The sequence below is a fragment of the Telopea speciosissima genome, chromosome 10 (genome assembly GCF_018873765.1).
Source record: "Telopea speciosissima isolate NSW1024214 ecotype Mountain lineage chromosome 10, Tspe_v1, whole genome shotgun sequence".
NCBI lineage: Eukaryota > Viridiplantae > Streptophyta > Magnoliopsida > Proteales > Proteaceae > Telopea > Telopea speciosissima.
Genome location: NC_057925.1, coordinates 46,170,151 through 46,190,295, shown reverse-complemented (window position 1 = coordinate 46,190,295; position 20,145 = coordinate 46,170,151). Strand labels below are relative to the sequence as shown.

The window sequence follows — 20,145 nt, the reverse complement described above, 5'->3', positions numbered from 1 at the left end:
GTAGTGTTAGCTATCTTGGCTGCAGGCTTGCCATGTAGCTTCCAACAATAACGTTGAATGTGACCAGATTTGCCACAATGATGGCACGTCCTTGGGGGACCAAACTTCTCAGACAAGTCATGGGTACTCACAAAAGGTGCAGCTGGGGGGATCTTGGTAGGCTGACGACCCCCACTGTGGCCACTACTCACAAGAGCAGTCACCAGAAGAGACTCGAGTAGTGTCACGAGACACACGAAGAACTCGAGAAAAAGTGTCAGCAAGAGATGGAACTGTAACACCCCCAAGGATCTGAGATTGGACTGAATCAAAGTCAGGGCCCAAACTATCCACGAAGCTCATAACTGCTAGTTGCTCACGTTGTTGCTGCATGTGAGTAACATCAGAGGTAATGGGCAGCAAAGCATTCAACTCCTCATACATCCTCTTGAAATCAACTAAGTGTTGAGTCAGTGGTCGACCCTTTCTATCAACTCGATAAAACTCTTGAGAGAATTCATAAATCCTGGAGAGGTTGTTGTGTCCAGAGTACAATACAGCCAGATACGCCCATAGATCCTTAACAGTGTCAATATGGGTCACAAGATCTACAATATTGCTGTCCATGGAGTTGAGCATCTGACCTAAGATGTGAGCATCAGCAACCTCCCAAGCTTCAGCAATCATGGTGGTAGGTTTTGTGCCAGTCAAATGATACTTCTCACCCCTCCTGTGAGAACCAATGTCACAATCTTGTGCCATTGCTGAAAATTCTGACTACCCTCTAGCTTCTTAAGAGGTCAGAAAATTAGGTGAGGAGGATACAACCTCAAGCACAGCCTTGGTGTCCGTCGATGTTTCTCCCATAATCACCACAAAAGAGGAACACCAATCAAACAATAAGGGCTCTTAAGCCAATTCAAACCAAGAAACAAAGAGGCAGCACAAACAACACTCTATCTTCACCAAAGAGGCACCCGAAAGTGCAAATAGAACAACCAACCAATGCTTAATCCAAGATAAGCATGAAATAAGAACTCATCATCACACTAAACAGCAAGTCAGTCCAATAGGAGTAATCTGACAGCACAACAGCAGCTCAAAGAACACTCCCATATCAGATCCGTATCTCAACAAAGACCACATAGGTACAAAACAGTCCAAGAAACCAATTCAGACATGGAGAACTATATCAAGTGTTATCCAACAGCATAATAGACCCCAAAAAGCTCAAAAGAAAGATTCACAGCAATGGAAAATCACAAAACAGTGCATCGCACTCAAGCATAGGTCATTACTAAGAACATCAAACCTGAAATAGAGATGAATCAACATCACCAAACCATTGCAGTAATCTGTCGAACACCTTCAAGGCATCACAACTGGGGTAACCTACCCCCTACGGCAGAGAGGAACTGAGAGAGTCTTCAAAATCGAATGGGGTTTATTCTACCTTCTTCTTTTGGTGTAGAAGTGAGGAAGGGACAGAGGGATGGAAGGAGAAGCTTGCCCTTTTGATCAGATCTGCTCTGATACCATGTAAACAGCAGAAAAATAGAAGAAGAGAGGAAAAGAGAAGAAGAAGATGAGGGAAAGCTGGCTATCTCAATAATGAGAGAGGCCAGATATTATCATTAATATAGGGGAACCTTTACAGGGGTAAAATAGGAAAACAAATCAAAAGAAGACAAGATCAGCGCCATAAGGCTGACGCTGATTCTCGAGAATTGGACTTCCCATTATACCCTTTACTTCTAACAATAACTATGGGTGGGTCTGTTCTCTATATTTTCTTCTGTCTACTTCTCCCTCTTTGTTCTTTGAGCAGGACTGGTTCTTTTTCTTCTCTTATATTGTTACAGACCTACCGGTAAAGGCTTGAAGAGAAGTGATGGGAATTTTTTACTACACTTACATTTATATGAATAAAAATAACTACAAGTAGAACATTAAGTTTTGACATAAACTGACCTAATGTGAACCAGCACTGGAACTGAATGGATTCAAATGGCCTCAAACCAAATTTAAGTTCAAGACTTAAAAATTTATCTCCATAATGGAAAAATTAAAACGATGATCACAAGCCATTTGAACCAACTGATCAGCCATTCCATACAAAGGTTAACTATTCCTAATGCCATGCAAAGCTCCTATATGGGCTGCAGAAAAGATCACCCACTTTACAGGTGCCTCGAATGGAATTCCCAGAATTTTTCCCTATATCGATCTTCCCTTCTGTGAAATAACTAGTCATCAAGTTTTAGAGCAGTGATATCACAGTGAGACGAATGTATCCAAAGTAATCACCCATGCCAACAGAATGCAGATTCCTATATGAAATGCATGGAATGTTAATGCCAATATTTTAGAACCTGAAATTAACCTGGCATAGCTGATCTAAAATTGCATTGTCTGTTGCTTGTTCTTTGGCAGTTTGTTCAACTTCTTTACATCTCTGCAATAATGATTCCCTGACCTGCAGATCTCATCGAAAGAAAATTTTCATTCCAGAGTGGTATCCAAATAGAACTGGATGATATCTATCAATCTATGTGATGTCGGGAGGAGATGGCTACCTGATTCAAGGTACTGCACCCAGGAAAAAGCCTCTCGGCAAGAGAATCATTTAACTCTGGTAAATCTCGGTAAAATAGTTCTTTGCATTCAACCTGGGAAAAGAACACAGAAAGAGAGCCAAGGAGAGAACAAATTTCCCTCAGAAGACTGTCACTGTAAATTATATGCCATTTGTGATGAAATTGAAACTGGAAGGGAAAACAATTGAAGAATGACCTTAGGAACCTCTTATCACCATTTACTTTCTCTTTAAAAATATACATATATATATATATATATATATATATATATATATATATATATATATATATATATATATATAAATTTCCTTAATAAATACGCACTTATGCAGGCATTTCTTCCAGAGAGAAAAGAACTCACAGTGAACTGAGCATGAAAACCACGGAGATTTTCTTGTTTCCATGATTCAGGGAATACAAGTGCAAAGGACATTGTTTCACCTCTTTGAATCCCAATTACGGAATCCAGAAAACCAGGAATAAGTTTATCACCTTCTGTATCGAAGTGGAATCCTACAGAGATAAAACAATAACATAAGAACCATTACATAGGACACAGATTATTCAGTACTTTAAATGCAAGGCTATTAGAACTACAAAAATTTATCAACAGAAGAACAAGAAGCTATTAAAAGTGACATTGCATGTGAGGAAGTTATTTGACAATGTAAAAAACTACAGATTTACAGCCAGTTCGGTTGGGGAGTTTGAGTTTAACATTTTCCATTAGCAAAGAAATCAAGCAAACAGAGGAAAGAGAAGTAAGGGATCAACAGAAGCATTTGGAGAAATTAATATCGAAACTCGAATGAGACAAATAAAATATGTGATGCAACCTAGGGTTCAACCTTAATTTTGGGTTGTATAGACCGACTCTGGGTGATAGAAACTCCAATAATAAAGATCATGGCAATTTTATAATTTTCAGCACAGTTGGGCCCTGATGAAAGGAAAAACAGACCTTGGGACAGATGGGTAAATAAATTGAGAAGGAGAAACCTGGAATATCAGAATTAGAGTGGAATAAAATCAAAACAAATTCAGAATAGGAGGGGATTTGAGTAATTATGGAAGAAAGCATCCTTATGTGTATTTTGTAAAACAAGTCACCTTCAACCTCTTGACTGATTCAGAAACCAGTGGTAACCCAGTTTTGTTTCAAGTGAGAAAACCCACTTGTATAGTCATATACACTCCAACCAGCCTGAAGTTTTAGGGTGTGAATTTTAACTCACAACCCTATTTAATCCAGCCAATGACCACCCGAAAATACTACTGAGGAATCAATATCGAAATACTGAAGTCACGCTTGGCGGAAGACAGGGAACCAGATCTGAAATTTGATTTGGAACTCCCAGTTCCGGAAGCCTTCTGATCTCTGACTTTGCAATCTGAGTCGCCCAAGGGTAGGAAAGTGAACCGTCAAATCTCAGCCCAAACTGTAAAGGTTCAACCGAGTTCTGAAAATTTTCCCTCAACCCAGTGATACCGCAGAGACAGAAGGTAGAAAATAATAAAAGAACCCAGCAATAGAGGAAGAGAATAAAGGAAAGGATAGTGGGAGGGATCAGACCTGAGGAGAAGACTGATCAGAAGAAGAGAATCTCATTAGAGAAGAAGAAGAATCACCAGTCTGAACCATACTTTTGACTTTCACGGCAACCAACCAACAAATTAAAAAAAAAAACTAAGATAAATTCTATTCTACTCTCCTTTATGTCCATCGATTACATGCATATATAGACTTGACTACTAAATAAAATTGAATCAAACTACTATCATAATCTGGAATTGAAAATATAACTCAAAACTAACTTGAACTCTACTCACTCCTATCAACAGCTATCAGAATTAAAATAGTAATTACTAAATTACAATTGAAACCATAGTTGTCACGGCGGTTAGGCGAACTAAGGCGCTGGAGAGGGTCCAAAATCAAGTTGACACCAATATGGCGACCAAGGCCTCCAAGGCGCCCGCCTAGGCGGCACCTAGGTGTCCGGGCAACTATGATTGAAATCCCAACAAATAAAATAAATCCCTACATACCCTTATTCTGGATCCAAATCCAGGTTTGGACCTAGTTCTTTTCAGTCTGGACTTCCACTGGGTCAAGCCAGTCCAACCAAGCATATGCAGATATGCTACTGCATCAATATGACCTAAGGAGAATGCCACAGAGGAAAGAGCTGCAGCACCCAGTGCTAGAAAGAGGCCACGGATATGTAATTTTCAGGTGCATAGTTAATGTTTTGATAAATTGTTGAAGAGAAGGGATGATGCAGGAGAATCTTGGACTGGACCGACCTAACTGGTGCACTACCGTGGACCGACCCAAACCCAGTTGCATATCCAGACGAAGATGAACCAGGTCCAGTTAGGTTTTAGATTCAGTAGATAATAGTTTATTTAGGTAGATAATAGTTTATTCAGTCACTTTTAGAAAGTGGGATACGTTTGCAAGTGTTAGAGTTGGTTAGGAATCTTAGGAGATTATTTCCTAGTTAAAGTTTGTTCCCAAGTTTGATAGGTTTCCTTTGTTAGTTCGATTTTCTTCTTTTAAATAGCTTGTAGAAATTTCAGATAATGAAGAATGAATTAAAGTTGAGTTTGTGTGCGTGTGCACTCCTCCTTCTCCCCTCCCTTCTTCTTCTTCTCCACGGTTTCTTCTCTTTCCCCCTGCAATTCTGATTTCCTCCAAGCTTCTCCTTTCTCCTTTTTGGTTCCCCATTAAGGGACTTCCTTCTTTTATTAAAATTCACCACAACATATAATAGAAGAAATACTCTGGTTCAAGTGGGAGAACATGAAGAAGTTAGCCTCTAATGTCTGGTATACACATAGAACACATCAAGTGTGATTCCGACACATCGTTTAACAGGTCCTGGTATTGCTTATATGAAAATTGACACAATTGGATAATAGAAGAACCCAGCCCATAGATTTATAATTTTCTTTGAAATTTTCAATGGGATATGTAAATAAACAGAAAAGGAAGAAGGAAGAAGAAAGGGGAAGAAGAGAGAAAGAGGAGGAAGAAGAAGAAAAGAGGGCCAAAGAGCAGCTCTGGGCTGCGATATATTTCTCATATAAAGGGGTTAGGGATTAAAGTGTACAGGAGCACAAGAGGAAAAAGACATCAATAAAGAGAGGAGATCCTCTCGGTATTAGCCCCAGAATTCTGACGCTAATCCCGAGAGAGATATTCTCCCTCTTAGCACTCTCCCTCAAGCTGGAGCATATATATCAATCATGCCCAGCTTGTTACAAATATAGTCAACCCTCCCACTTCCTAAAGACTTAGTAAAAAAGATCAGCGAGTTGCTCTCCGGTCTTGACATGCTTTGTAGAGATTACTCCCTGCTGAAGCTTTTCTTGAACAAAGTGACAGTCCACCTCAATGTGTTTGGTCCTTTCATGGAACATTGGGTTTGAGGCAATATGTATTGCTGCTTGGTTATCACACCACAGTTGCATTGGTGAAGAATCCTCAAACCCAAGCTCAGTCAATAACATTTTTAGCCAAACCAATTCAGAAGTTGCATGTGCCATGGCTCGATACTCGGACTCTGCACTTGATCTAGCCACTACACTTTGTTTCTTACTCTTTCAAGAGATAAGGTTACCTCCCACAAACACACGATAGCCTGTAGTTGATCTCCTATCAATAGGTGACCCAGCCCAATCTGCATCTGAGAAACCTTCAACTCTCCCATGTCCATGGTCAGCATATCCTAATCCTCGTCCTGGAGCCTTCTTGAGATATCTCAAAATTCAAATAACAGCATCCCAATGAGGAGTCCAAGGAGATGGCAAGAATTGGCTTACAACACTCACCGAAAAGGCAATATCAGGTCTGGTAAAAGTCAAATAGTTGAGCTTTCTAACAAGTCTACTATACTTGTTTGGATCTGCAAGAAAATCTCCCTCATCAGCAACAAGTTTGACATTAGGGTCCATCGGGTTATCAAGAGGTCTATACCCTAACATCCCAGTCTCTGTAAGTAAATCAAGAGTATACTTCCGCTGTGAGAGGGATATACCTTTCCTCAACTAAGCCACTTCGACACCTAGGAAATAATTTAATTTCCCAAAATCCTTAGTTTGAAGCCTCTGTTGTAAATGAGACTTCAAACTCTTAATGCCTTCAAAGTCATCTTCAGTAATGACAATATCATCCACATACACAAGAAGGAAAATTCTGCCTGTGTTGGTTCGTTGAAAAAAGAGAGAGTAATCAATGTTACATACTCAAGAACTACTTCTGTGAACCGACCAAACTAGGCCCTGGGAGACTGTTTCAAGCCGTACAAGGACTTCTTCAACTTACAAACTAAGCCAGACTCCCCCTGAACAACAAACCCTAGAGGTTGCTCCATATATACCTCCTCCTGGAGATCACCATGAAGGAACGCATTCTTGACATCGAGCTGGTGCAAAGGCCACCTATGAGTTGCTGCAAGTGAGATCAAAACCCGAACAGAAATGTGTTTAGCAACTGGAGAAAAGGTATCGGAATAACCCACCGCATAAACCAGTGCATAGCCCTTAGCCACCAGGCAGGCCTTAAGGCGAGCGAGAAAGCCATCTGCATTAACCTTGACAACATAAACCCATCGACAGCCTATAGCAGATTTCCCAGGTGGCAATGGAACAAAATTCCAAGTCTGGTTATGTTTCAAAGCCTGCAATTCTTCCTCCACAGCTGTCCTCCAGCCAGAACTAGATAATGCCTCTACAATGGTCTTAAGAATAGGATGAGATTCAACAGTAGACAGACAAGCACGAAAGGAAGTAGACGAACCAGAATAGGAAACATGAGCAGCAAGAGGGTGGCGAACACACTGATGCTTACCTTTGCGTTGAGCAATGGGAAGGTCCAAATCTGAACGCGGAGGAACAAAGAATGGAGTAGAACCCTCAGACGGCAAAGATGTGGCAGCAGGCAAAGGGTCAACAGGGGCAGCAGCTTCTTCCCTTGGACGACGACCATAAACATTGCGAACCTCAGGCCAAACAGGCATAGGTATAGAAATAGGCGGAGCAGGCATCGGTACATGAACAGGGGAAACAGGCACAAACATAGGAGAATGAACACTATAAATGGGAATGTCCTCATCCAAAGTAGATGAAATAACCGGTGTATCCATATATGACTGAGACTCAAAGAAAGAGACATCAGCAGTAATAAAATACTTCCGAAGAGTGAGAGAATAACAAAAATACACTTAAGAGATTTAGGGTCAAGTTTAGATAACCCAGGAGTGTGATCCTGAATAAAACAAACACACCCAAAAACACGTGGTGGCAAATGAAATAAAGGGTCGGAAGAAAAAAGCAAGAAATGAGGAATACCATCTTTCAACAGTGATGAGGGCATGCGATTGATGAGATAACATGCAATCAAAACAGCATTTGCCCAGAAGGATTTAGTCACCTTCATTTCAAAGAGAAGAGACCGAGTAACCTCCATTAAGTGACGATTCTTCTGTTCTACCACACCATTTTGTTGAGGTGTGTCAAGAAAAGAAGACTGATGAATAATAGAGTGGTCATGAAAGCATTAAATGGAGCAGAAAAGTATTCTTGGTCATTGTCACTACGCAAAATTTGAATATAACAACCAAATTGATTTCTTATTTCAGCAACAAAGGTGGAAAAGATAGAAAACAATTCAGATTTACACTTCATTAAATATAACCATATAACACGAGAGTAGCTATCAACAAAAGTAACAAAGTACTTAAACCCAAGATTGGACGTTACAGGACAAGGACCCCATACATCAGAATGAACCAAAGAAAAAGGATCAGTGGCCCGTTTATTGACTCTACGGGAATAACTCACACGGTGGAGTTTCCCGAACTGACAAGACTCACAATCTAAAACCGAAAGAGAACGAAAACTAGAATAATGTGTCTGCAAACTCTGTAAAGAGGAATGCCCCAGTCGACAATGTATCTGGTGAGGGGGTGATGTACTCGAATAGGCAACAGAAGGCGTATCCTCAAGAAGATATAGCCCCCTGATACTCTGCCTCTACCAATCGTCTTCTTCGTCTGGAGATCCTGAAAGACACAACCATTAGGGAAAAAGGTTATGGAACAGTTATATGCCTTGGTGAGTTGGCTAACAGGCAAAAGGTTAAATGGGAATTTTGGTAAATATAAAACTGAAGATAAAGATATGGCAGAAGTACGCTGAACAGTGCCGGTACCTTTGACTGTAGCAAAGGAACCATCAGCAAGGGTAACAATAGAAGAAGAGGTATGTAAAGAGGAAAAGATACCTGACATCCCAGACATATGATCAGACGCCCCAGAATCAATAATCCAAGGCCTAGACGTGGAGAAGCACGCAGTGGCATTACCTGTCTGAACAAAAGTAGCAGTGGAAGGAGTATCCTAAGATGCCTTTCCCTGACTGTACTGAGCATACTCTACCTCTGTCATAGTCAAAGTCACATGGCGCTCCTCCATAGGCACGGAAGGGCTTGCTGGTTCAGTGCTAGCAGTGTTAGCTGTCTTGGACTAAGGTGGTTTGTCATATAATTTCCAACAAAAGTGTTGAATATGGCCAAGTCTACCACAATGGTAACATACCCTCACCGGACCAGTTTTCTCAGATTTATCAGTCAAACTTTGAGTACTAGCTGATGAAGAAGCAACAGATGTGGGATTCTTGGTAGGACCATGTCCTCCTGCACGGCCACTGCTCACAAGGGCAGTGTTATCAACAGTGCTAGAGTCTCGTGTAGTGTCTCGAGATACACGAAGAACCCTAGAAAAGGTATCTGCAAGCGAGGGAACCTTGTCACCACCAAGGATCTGAGATCAAACAGAATTAAACTCTGGTCCCAAGCTGCCCAAGAAGCTCATAACAGCCAACTGCTCCCGTTGGATTTGCATTTGTGTAATTGTGTCACATCAGAGGTAATCAGTGCGTTCAATTCTTCATACATGCGCTTGAAATCAGCAAAGTGTTGGGTAAGTGGACGACCCTTCCTATCAACACAATAGAATTCCTGGGACAGTTCATAAATCCTCGAAAGGTTGTTGTGTCCAGAGTACAACACGGCCAAGTAATCCCATAGTTCCTTAACAGTGTTGATATGTGTAACCAGGTCAACAATGTTACTGTCCATGGAATTCAACATTTGTCCCAAAATTCGAGCATCAGTAATTTCCCATGAGGACTCATCAGTGCCTACAGGCTTCACCCCTGTCAAGTGATTTTTGTCACCCCTTCCAGTTAAAACTAAGGACACAATCTTCTGCCACTGCTGAAAGTTGTGACTCCCTTCCAATTTCTTAGATGTGAGATACGTTGATGAGGAGGATACAACCTCAGTCACCAATTTAGCATTGTTTTGTGACTCCCCCATTACAACCAATATAAAGAGAAACCAGAAATAACACTTGACAGGTCCAAAAAACAGCAGCAAAGTAGTTCAAAGAACTCTAAACAGAAGTAAAAATAGTCCAATATGCTACAAACAATAAACCAGCAACACAGTCTAATGGGATTCAAAAAATGAGCACCAAAAGACTGACCCAAGGAGCAGAAAAATAATCCCAATCAAAGAGTCATACATCCATAAACATCAATCCCAATCAGCAAACCGAGAACCAGGTAGCCATAGGAATCTGTCTGAAAATTTAATCCCTTCACCATCAAATGCAAGAACTAATAGTAGAGTGTAAAATATCAATCCCAATCAAGCTACACAAGTACCAGCATTATAGAACATAGAATCGACCACTATTCTTCAGAAAACAACCAAAAAGAAAGAGGACATCAAACCTTATCTACGATGTCATCACCCATCATAAAACAGTTCTTAATCACAAGAAAATCTGGGGTGAAACACCCCCTGCTGCAGAAGAGAAGTCGAGAGCCCTAGGAGATTGATTACACCTTCACCTTCTTATTGTGGGGATGAAGAGAGCTATGGAGAACCAAGTGGAGTTGCGTGAGCTTGTACCCAGTAATCAGATGTGCTATGATACCATGTAAATAAACAGAAAAAGAAGAAGGAAGAAGAAAGGGGAAGAATAGAGAAAGAGGAGGAAGAAGAAGAAAAGAGGGCCAAAGAGCAGCTCTCTCGTTAAAGAGAGAGGGCTGCGATATATTTCTCATATAAAGGGGTTAGGAATTAAAGTGTACAGGGGCAGAAGAGGAAATAAAGAGAGGAGATCCTCTCAGTATTAGCGCTAGAATTCTGACGCTAATCTCGAGGGAGATATTCTCCCTCTTAACAGGATACAATAAATGAGATGGTCACGAGCTTAGGATTGTATTTTAACCATTGAGGATCCTTAAGTAACTCTACCATATGAAACTAAGCCAATTATCGCTACTATGACATGGGCATGAGTGTAACAGCAGTAGGGAGAACATAGATACATGCATGCATATATATATTCCACTCCCATAGTGTCATGAAACAAGAACTTGCCGAGATCTCGGTAATATCTTGGTTTTTTGAAAAACCGTGACGAGATGCTAAGCGAAATGAGAAGATTGCATTGTCTCACTGAGATCTCGGTGGTCTCGGTCATCTCGGTGAGAAACCTTGGTATATAGACACTTATTTATGCCAGAAACCATGACAGATAGTTATTTATGCTAGAAACAAGGACACACTTAATTCGCGTTTGCTAACGCTTCTATTTCATCTTTCTGGTGTTTTTCTGTGCTACTAACACAGAAAAACGGAATCTAGCGTTTGGATGCACCAATCTGTTTTTTCGTTCTATAAAAACAAACCGGGTAAAAAAAAAAACCAAAAACACCAAGTTGAGAAACAACCAAAACCATGTTTCTACAATTTTAAAACGTTTTGGTTGAAACAAAATAGGGACAAATCCAAAACTTGTGCCCGATAATTTGCTCCTCTCCAAAAGCTTCATAGCCATCGTCTTCCCAACGAAACCCAGCGAAGCCATCTCCAAGGTCGATTGAACCTCCATTGATGCTATTTCTGCTTCCTCTGCTAGGCGATCAATGAGAAAAGAGAGAAGCAAGCTTCACTCTGTGGAAAAACGAGGAAGAAGAGAGGAACTCCTGAGGTCTTCTGCATCTCGCTTCACCTTTGTTCGAACGGTCTGCGCCTCTCGCTTCACCTTTTGCTCCAACGATATGTGCCTCATCTCATCTTCTAGGCTCGACAGAGGACGTTGGTGAACCTGAAGAAATCTTGTTGCCATAGGTGAAGGCAGACGCCATTGAAGCTCTGTGTGCAAACTGATTTCAGGAATAGGTAATGAAATAATCTGAGTTCTCTCTCTCTCTCTAACTCTCTGTGTGCAAATCCAACTAGGGTTCCTCATCTTCTCTCTCTATCTCTCTATGCCTAACTGATTTCAAAAATCTGAGGTCCTCCTCCCTCTCCTTCCCAATTTTTTAAAACTGAAAACCCTAGGGTAGCTTCTCTTTCCAGACGATTTTGTAAACCCTAGGGTAGTTTCTCATCTTCCATATCGATTTTTTTTTATTTGTCCATCTCTATTTTGCATTGCAAAGAAAAGGCGAGGAATTCTTTTGTTTGGCCTATATTGTTCAGCTCTTTCACATGCAGATTTGAAAACATAGATATTTTTCCTTTCCCTTTTTTGATGAGCCTTTAAATTACTAAATTTTTTTGATCTATGGTGCCTTGCTTCCCATATTAGTTCAATTTTAGCTCCTGGTGTTGTTTAGGAAGATCGTTTCATTCCCTTTCCCCAATGCAATGATAAAATCCAATGGCTACATAAGGTCTCCATTAGTAGACTCTTTGTAATACTTGCACAGTAGGTATTGAACTGTAATTTTGTTGTTATAATCTACTCATGGGCAGTTGCAGAAGGAGAGGAAGATTGTTATAGACAACCTACTCATGGGACCATGGACATTGTAGAAGGAGAGAAGGAAGAGAAGGGAATGTAAGAGTATTTGATAACAGAAAGAGAAGTGCAGTATGTTGAGAGGTGAAGTCTGTAGTTGGAGTGAATGTTTATGAGAATTAAAGGACTTATAAAGACTGATATATGATGATGGGGAGAAATAAAAATATGTAATAACGCCCCCCCATCAATTCAGTTTTGAGATTAAAAGTCTTTCTATGATTGCTGGTGTTACTGGTTTGAACTGGTATAAACTATACATTACCTGGCAAATTCTGCTTCTTTTTTCTTGTGTGTGTGTGTGTTGAGGGGTTGGGAGGCCTGCTACAGTGTAACTCTTGCTTAGAATAACATGAAAGAGTTATTTCCTATATAAGCTTCCTTTATACAATGGGCTTCTATTCCATAGCACATTTAAGAACCAGTTGCAGGTGATTCATTTGTGTTTACCCTCTGAAAAATGTTGGGTATATTTCTTATATATTTGAAAGTTTTGTTACTCATGATTCATGCTTTTAAATAATTCGCTGGTATTTTGATGAGTATCCTAGTGTCTGTCTTCTCAATTCTTTTTCTCTATTTGTCATTAAACAGTCTGTTTGTGCACACGAGCCTTCAGTCTAAGATTGTCTTTCTTTAATCAGCTAGTTTATTGCTTGAAAAGTGAGTCATTAAAAACAAAAGTCCGCAATACTTCTCTTTTTGGCTAATGAAAGTGGAACCATATTGTACACCTCTGGGCAGCGTATCTAAATATGGTTTTTGGTCAATGATGTTTTCATCATTCAAGTGTTTGTTTTGCTAGTAGTCATGTGGATTACTAATTACTCAGCTTCATTGAAAGATATCCTACATGAAGATGTCTTGATTCTTAAGAGGAAGTGAACTCAAGTTCTGTCTATTGTCAAATAAAAGCAAGTTGTTGACTACAACTGGATGTACAATGCAGAATTCATGGATTTATTTTCACAAAGAGTGGAGGCTAAACTCTTTTCAAATGTATTCACGTTTGATTAAATGGTAAACAACAATCTAGTTCCTTTTTTTGGAAAAACACCAGAACTCCAGGACCCTGGGCCACCCTTTAGAATTTAATTGAGTCAATCCAAAAGAAACAGAGGGGGGGGAGGTGAGATGCCACCTAACCCTTGACCCAAAAAATCTTACCAACACTCATTAGAGAAACTTAATTAGGGTTCATGGCCTTGTATAGTTGGAGCCAGTGTGGCAATCATAGATTTTGAGACAGGTCTTATTAGAGAAACTGGAGATGCTAGGTGGAGGGTTTTCAGATTTGTATTAAACTTGAAAGTTGAAAGGATGAAAAAGAATGGCAAACAAGGGATGCTGATTCAATAGAATAGAGAAAATGAAATTAACTAGTAGATAGGAGTGCCACAGCATGCTATTCCTAACACCTGAAAACGATCACCTTTTCTGTACCATTTTTTATGTTGCCATGTTTCTACACATTTTGGGTATGCAATTCTCCTGAGGAACTGCCCATATTTCCAAAACATTAAGACACCAGCTGCTCAGCCTCCTTTAAGATAAAAAAAAAAATCTTAATTTTCTCTAAAGTTTATCTCTTTACCTCTTTAATTGCCAGAAACACTGCTTTTACCAGGAATCAGTTTGATCTTGCAATTATACAGCACTGTGACTTTGCACCAGGGAGAGAAGAAGCATCACAACAACAAGGTTGATGTCTATAGCTTTGGAATTGTCCTATGAGAGTTGTTGACCAACCGAGTGCCATTTGAAGGCATGTCAAACTCGCAGGTTGCTTATGCTGCTGCCTTTAAGGTGAGGAGATTAGAAATTTTGTTTCTCTGTGACATGTTTCAAGTTGGTCAAAAAAGTGCAATTGTGCAAGTGACTGCATCATATTATCTACTAGGAATATGGATTCTTGGTGATCATGGTAATTGGCGTACATGGATCATATGCTCAATTTTTTTAATCAAATATGTCCAGATGTTGTGTTTAAAGAGAATGTCGTTGTATGAGGTTTATCCCACAATATGGGGCCACCATTTGCTTTTTTGTTTTGCCAGTTCAACTTATCCTAGCTTGATCTGTTTTTTTCATGTTCAGAAGTCTTACAATATTTATTTGTACATAAGACTGTAACAGGAGTACTGCTTTTGTCTAAAATTAGTAATGTTGGACAAAATAACTGCTTTTTTTTTGCCGTGTTTGAAGAAGTGGAAGTTTCTAAAAGAGGCATCTTAGGTTTGTCTTTCCTTAAAGAGAGATTATAAAATTGACCATGACACCTCTACCTCACTTTTTGTGCTTACTCTTTCATGTTATTTCCCATCCCTATCTGGCTACCTTTCAACTGGGCATTTACACTCTTAATGCCAAACACCTACTCCCTCTACCAGTGACTTGTTTTCTAATGATTATTATTCAAATTCCTTTCATTGAAGAAACAATTGATTTTGTTCTTTCTCTTCAAAATTGGGTTACTTGTAAATTTCAAACTCTACTTCAAGTAAGTTGAATGCAATGAATAACAAGAATTGAGTCACTTGCACTTGGAACATGAGCATGTCTCAAGCATGTTCTAAGGGGATGGTGGTTCGAATCCACCAAGATCCTTTTTGGATGGCCATACATGATCATGGTGGATGCTTTTATCTTAATTTTAAGTAAGTTTAGTCAAGTAATGGCATTTATGTAATAATCCACTAATTTGGTAAGAAGTGTTTCAAAATATGTTTTACCAAACAGAATGGTATTGTTTTTTTGTTCTAAAAACGTTTCTGAAACAAGTTTACCAAACACCATTTTAGGGCCTAGAAACGTGTTTTTAGCACAGAAACAGGAAAAAAATGATAAGGTAAAAAACAACCGTTCTGGAACAGAAGCGTTACCAAATGCGACCTTATTTATGCAAGTAAATGTTTTTATATTTGTTATTTCATTTACTTAAGATATTATTCATAAATAAGAAAATAACCCCTATTTGAATCCAACAAAAATAGTTTAAAAAAAAATCAAATTTAATAAGGAAAAAAGTCAACCTCCAGTTCAAGAACAAAAACTGGATTTTCGGCAGTAGGTGTAATTTTTCAACTTTTAAATGCTAGTGTTTTCTCAAATCTAAAAATTCCATAAATCTTAATATGATTAAAACATTGCTAAAAACCAAAAGTGTTGTAAAATATTCTTTTTATTTTGATGTCTAAATTTTCTTTCAGAGCGATTTTGACAACATTAGCGCACACCAAAATTAAGTATGATCTAAACATAACTCCTTCAATAAATTTTTACACATCAAAACAAATGAATATTTTACCGCACTTTTGGTTTTTAGCAATGTTTTAATCATATTAAGATTTATGGGAATTTTTAGATTTGAGAAAACGCCCAGCATTTAAAAGTTGAAAATTGCACCTACTGCCGAAAATCCAGTTTTTGTTCTTCAACTGGGGAGGTTGACTTTTTATCATTTTGGAATTTTATTTTTAACTATTTTTATTGGATTCAAATAGGGGGTATTTGCATATTTATGAATAATATCTTAAGTAAATGAAATAACAAATATTAGGCATAAATTTAAAAACATTTACTTAAATGGTATTAGGCATAAATAAGTGTCTATCCTAGTTCCCCACCAAGTCAAACTTCTATACGGACTTTGATTTTGGAAATTCTGATAATATCATTGTGTTTAAATAGCCCAAAATAGCTGCATACCAAGTTTCATGACCAAACTAGGTCAAAAACCCATCGAAACCATCAAACAAGTTTTTAAAAAATAATGTACCAACTCGCCGAGATCTCGGTCCAACTTCATTTTTGACCTGACCAAAACCAGGTCCAAAACTGAGTTCTCGAACCATGCATAGTGTTAATATGAAATCAAAATAACAAATCCTGTATAGCCTCTGAAATTCATAAAAGTATACTTTTATATAAAATGAAGTTCATCACAATTCATTATAAAATCAATTTCTAAACAATTTTGATGACTTTTTATATCCAACAATATCCAATCTTGTTTAACAAATTTTCCAGCGAGTAAAACCATCATTTAAGGAATTTGTGCGAAAAGGCTTGCAGGAATTTGGATACTCAGGGAGCTTATATAATATAACACAATAAAGGATGAACAAGAAAATGAAAATATGGTGGAGAAAGGATCTCATGATGGAGCAAGAAATAGATCCCAAGTGGATTAGTATGCCAACATGCTTTTGAACAAACCTTTACTCTCTGAAACTGGAATAGTTTTAGCATTAGATTGGTCTTGCTCAATTGTTGTGGCAGATATATCAAGTACTGCAACATCACCGATCTGTGAAGTTTGGAAATATGCTTTAGAACAAGACACTTTTTTCTTCTTCTACTTAACTGGTTACTACATGAAGGCAGGTAGGAACAAAACATTTTATGCACAAAGATAATATTCAAGCAAGTTGAGAATAGATGAAACTCCAATAGAACGTATTTATTAAAAAAAAAACCATTAGAATTTAACAAAATTATAATTTGGCCCACAATAAAACCAGAAACTGATATACTATTGTTTCTTAAGCTTGGGCATAAAGAACTATGCTGACAACCCAATAGCTCCACATAATAGACACATAAAGGCAAAAGATATTAACAGCGAAGATGTACTAACCAATATGAACTCCTTCATATTTAATAATGTCCTTAATGTGTTAAACATAACCAAAACCTCACTAACAGTCACTTACAAATCACTCTTGTCATTATAGTACCTAGAAAACCTCTCCCTGCCATTGCCCATTAACCAGCAAGTTGCAGAAATTAAACCCATGCATAAATTTTCTTTTTTTTTGTTGCTCCGAAAGGCCTCACTCCACAAGCCACAAAGCCGCAACAAACCACAGTGAAACAATCCCAAATCCTTTCCTTTTGCTTTGTTAAGTAATAGAACTATTAGACAGTGGACAATGACAGGAAAGCCCCACTTACAGACAAATAAGTAAAAAAGCTATACTTTTTTAATTCCATCTATCATTATTAGGGTCATGTACATGGATTCAATGAGACAAATAAGTTTGATCAATTATTATTCACAAGGGGGAAAAAAAGGAAGTCAGGGACTTGTTTTTTTTTTGGGGGGGGGAGGAGGGGAGAAACTATATTTGAGAAGAACACCCAAAAAATGTCTTTTTTTACGACAGCTGGATGTAGTACATAGGGGACAAGAAACTGCAGATCTGTTGAGGAATATTTCTTAATCGTTACTAGCATGCAACTAAAGAACAAGACTTTTATTATTATTATTTTTTTTTTTTTGGGGGGGGGTTTGCTTTTAAAGAATTAGAAACTCAACTACATTGATGTATGTAGTAACTGGAGCTCTTTCTTTATATAGCTAGGAGCTCTCGCCTGTACAGTATACCAGCTCATTTTGTACCTCCATTTCAACTTCTTTAAGTGGTTCTCTTACCCAGGTCTCAAGACTTAATAACTCTCGAATTTATTCAGAAAAAAAAAAAACCCAGAATCCTAATTCCTCAGCACAATATATAAATCAGCAAGAGGAAGGCCAAGGCTGTGACAATCAGATGAAAATTTTCCTTCATCTTATTCTATTTGCGATGACATTTGCACACTGTTCCTAAGCCTTCCTACTGAATTGACCAAGATGTGACATTTCTAATCAATTGCATTTCTCGAGAAGGGGGAGGGAGGAGCAAGAAGTGCATCTGTAACATAACTGAAACAAAGATCTACCTGTAATCCTCTATCAGTTACAATTCTCAGTGAACCTAGAGTCTTATGCCGACGCTTAAGTTCTTCTTCAGAAGCCCTTTGAGCATCTATATCTCTGTCTATCTCAACAACAATCTTCAAATTCTTGTAACCATTCTCAGGAATCCATTTAACCTCAGGTGCAACATCGACCACGGCATCATATCTGAAACACTGACTAAATAAGCAAATGCAATAAATACATACATATTGACAGATACATCACTAAACACACAGGTAATAAACCAGAATAGCATGCTTTCTTTCATGTTACACTCCTAAATGTCTCTTCTATTTTCAATAGACAAAAGGCAGTATAAGATGTAGTTGCATATAGCACAGTAAGTGGTAACTGAATGATAAGTTAAGAGATTCAGGCCTGACAGACCTCAGAAAATCTGTGGGAGAATAGGATTGCTCCATCTCAGAAAATTTTGTTACAATCCGAAAAGAATCTTTTAGGGCCTTTCCAGTCACCTGAGAAAAGAAAATGTGTCACTAGAAAGCTCATAAGTCTGATTGATGCAGTTAGGCATAGGGATAATAAGAGATTTATGTAATTTGTTTTCTTTTTTGTATTATCTTGTTAGATTCGTTAGTAACAAGTAGGAGATAAGAGTATTAGTTGAATTCAAACTAGCTTTCAGTTTTAGAGTCCGTTGGGAGTCTTTTCTTATCCTCTTTAAATACAAGCATGCAATCAAGGCAGGATTGGAGGAGAAAATTTTGGGCTTTGTTTACTGTTACCGGTGCAATTGCAGGTTGTGTGGACTTTCTTCCCTCTATGTTCCTGAAACTTGTTCTACTGTGAGGATTTAATCCACAATCAGATCTGGACCATTATCCTCCCGCCAGACTCAGTTTGATGCAGATACATCACCAAAAGAGGCTTATTTTGATGAGAATAAGTCTAGGGTTAGGTTATATACATGTTGGATCTTTGGTCCCATGGGTTTTCAATGTAATAGGTCACTTATATGGACCTAAAGTAGGGGTAAAAAGGTTGCATATGGGATTAGCCCTTATACTTAGTTCATTTTCATGTTTTAGTGTTTTAAATTGAACTGGTTCAAAACTGGTTTGACCCAGTGGTTCAATTTAAGTGACTTGAGTCACCTTTCTTTTATTTGTTTTAATTATAAGTTGGGCTGGATTAGGACTCTGTTTGAGTCTATTTTAGTTTCCTAGTCAGTTTAAGTTACCTAATAGGTTAAGGATTGGGTTAGCCTTTCCTTTTTAGTGTAGGAGTGTTGAAATAGGTTACTTATCCCCTACCCAATTGGGGTAAGCAGTCCTAATTCTATTAGGACTGCCCCCTAACCGATTGGGGAAGTACCCCTAGTTAGATTAGGATGTTTCCTCTTTATTCCCTTTTATTTTTCTCTTTTATTTTTCTCCCTTTTTATTGTTTATCTCCCTCAACCGAATCCTAGTTTGGTATTCCTAGTTGTACTAGGAATCCCTAATATGATTAGGACTGAGGTTGATTCCTATTTGTACTTGGATCCTTATCATTCTACTTAATATAAATACAAGGCCTGTGTGATCTAAGGATCTACAAAGTCTTACCTTAATTCAATTATCTCTACATGGTATCAGAGCTAATCTCGAATTAGGGACCATCTCCCACGATATTTCAGTCTTTTCGTTTTTTCTCTCTCTCTCTCTCTCTCTCTCTCTCTCTCTCTCGGTTTCTCCTTTCTCTTCTCCCTTGTTCTCTATTCTCACATAGGGCAGCACTGATGAGGTGATTTTTCGATCCAGTTGCTGCCCCCATTACCTCATGGATGCTACTACATAATTCTGCTCGATAGGAACCAGCACTTCCAGGTTGCGCAAATTGGAGCTTCAGTTCTTTGAGGATTGCTTCTACTTCTAATACAAGGAATCATCTCCTTTTTTTGAAGACCGGAAACTGCAGCAGGAATATCTTATTATTG

General features: G+C 38.5%; 1 protein-coding gene across 2 annotated transcripts in view; it reads right to left on the bottom strand.

Annotated features, from left to right (window-relative positions):
- Nucleotides 1-20,145, bottom strand: part of LOC122641980 (trigger factor-like protein TIG, Chloroplastic) — a 64,740-nt gene that overhangs the window by 28,756 nt on the left and 15,839 nt on the right. For both annotated transcript variants that reach the window (XM_043835344.1, XM_043835345.1), the window contains exons 4-9: nucleotides 18,594-18,682; nucleotides 18,188-18,371; nucleotides 16,682-16,772; nucleotides 2,938-3,089; nucleotides 2,556-2,648; nucleotides 2,363-2,455 (exon numbers count right to left, since the gene is read on the bottom strand). In XM_043835344.1, the coding sequence (XP_043691279.1) occupies nucleotides 2,363-2,455; nucleotides 2,556-2,648; nucleotides 2,938-3,089; nucleotides 16,682-16,772; nucleotides 18,188-18,371; nucleotides 18,594-18,682 (702 nt within the window). The remainder of the gene's footprint in view (nucleotides 1-2,362; nucleotides 2,456-2,555; nucleotides 2,649-2,937; nucleotides 3,090-16,681; nucleotides 16,773-18,187; nucleotides 18,372-18,593; nucleotides 18,683-20,145) is intronic.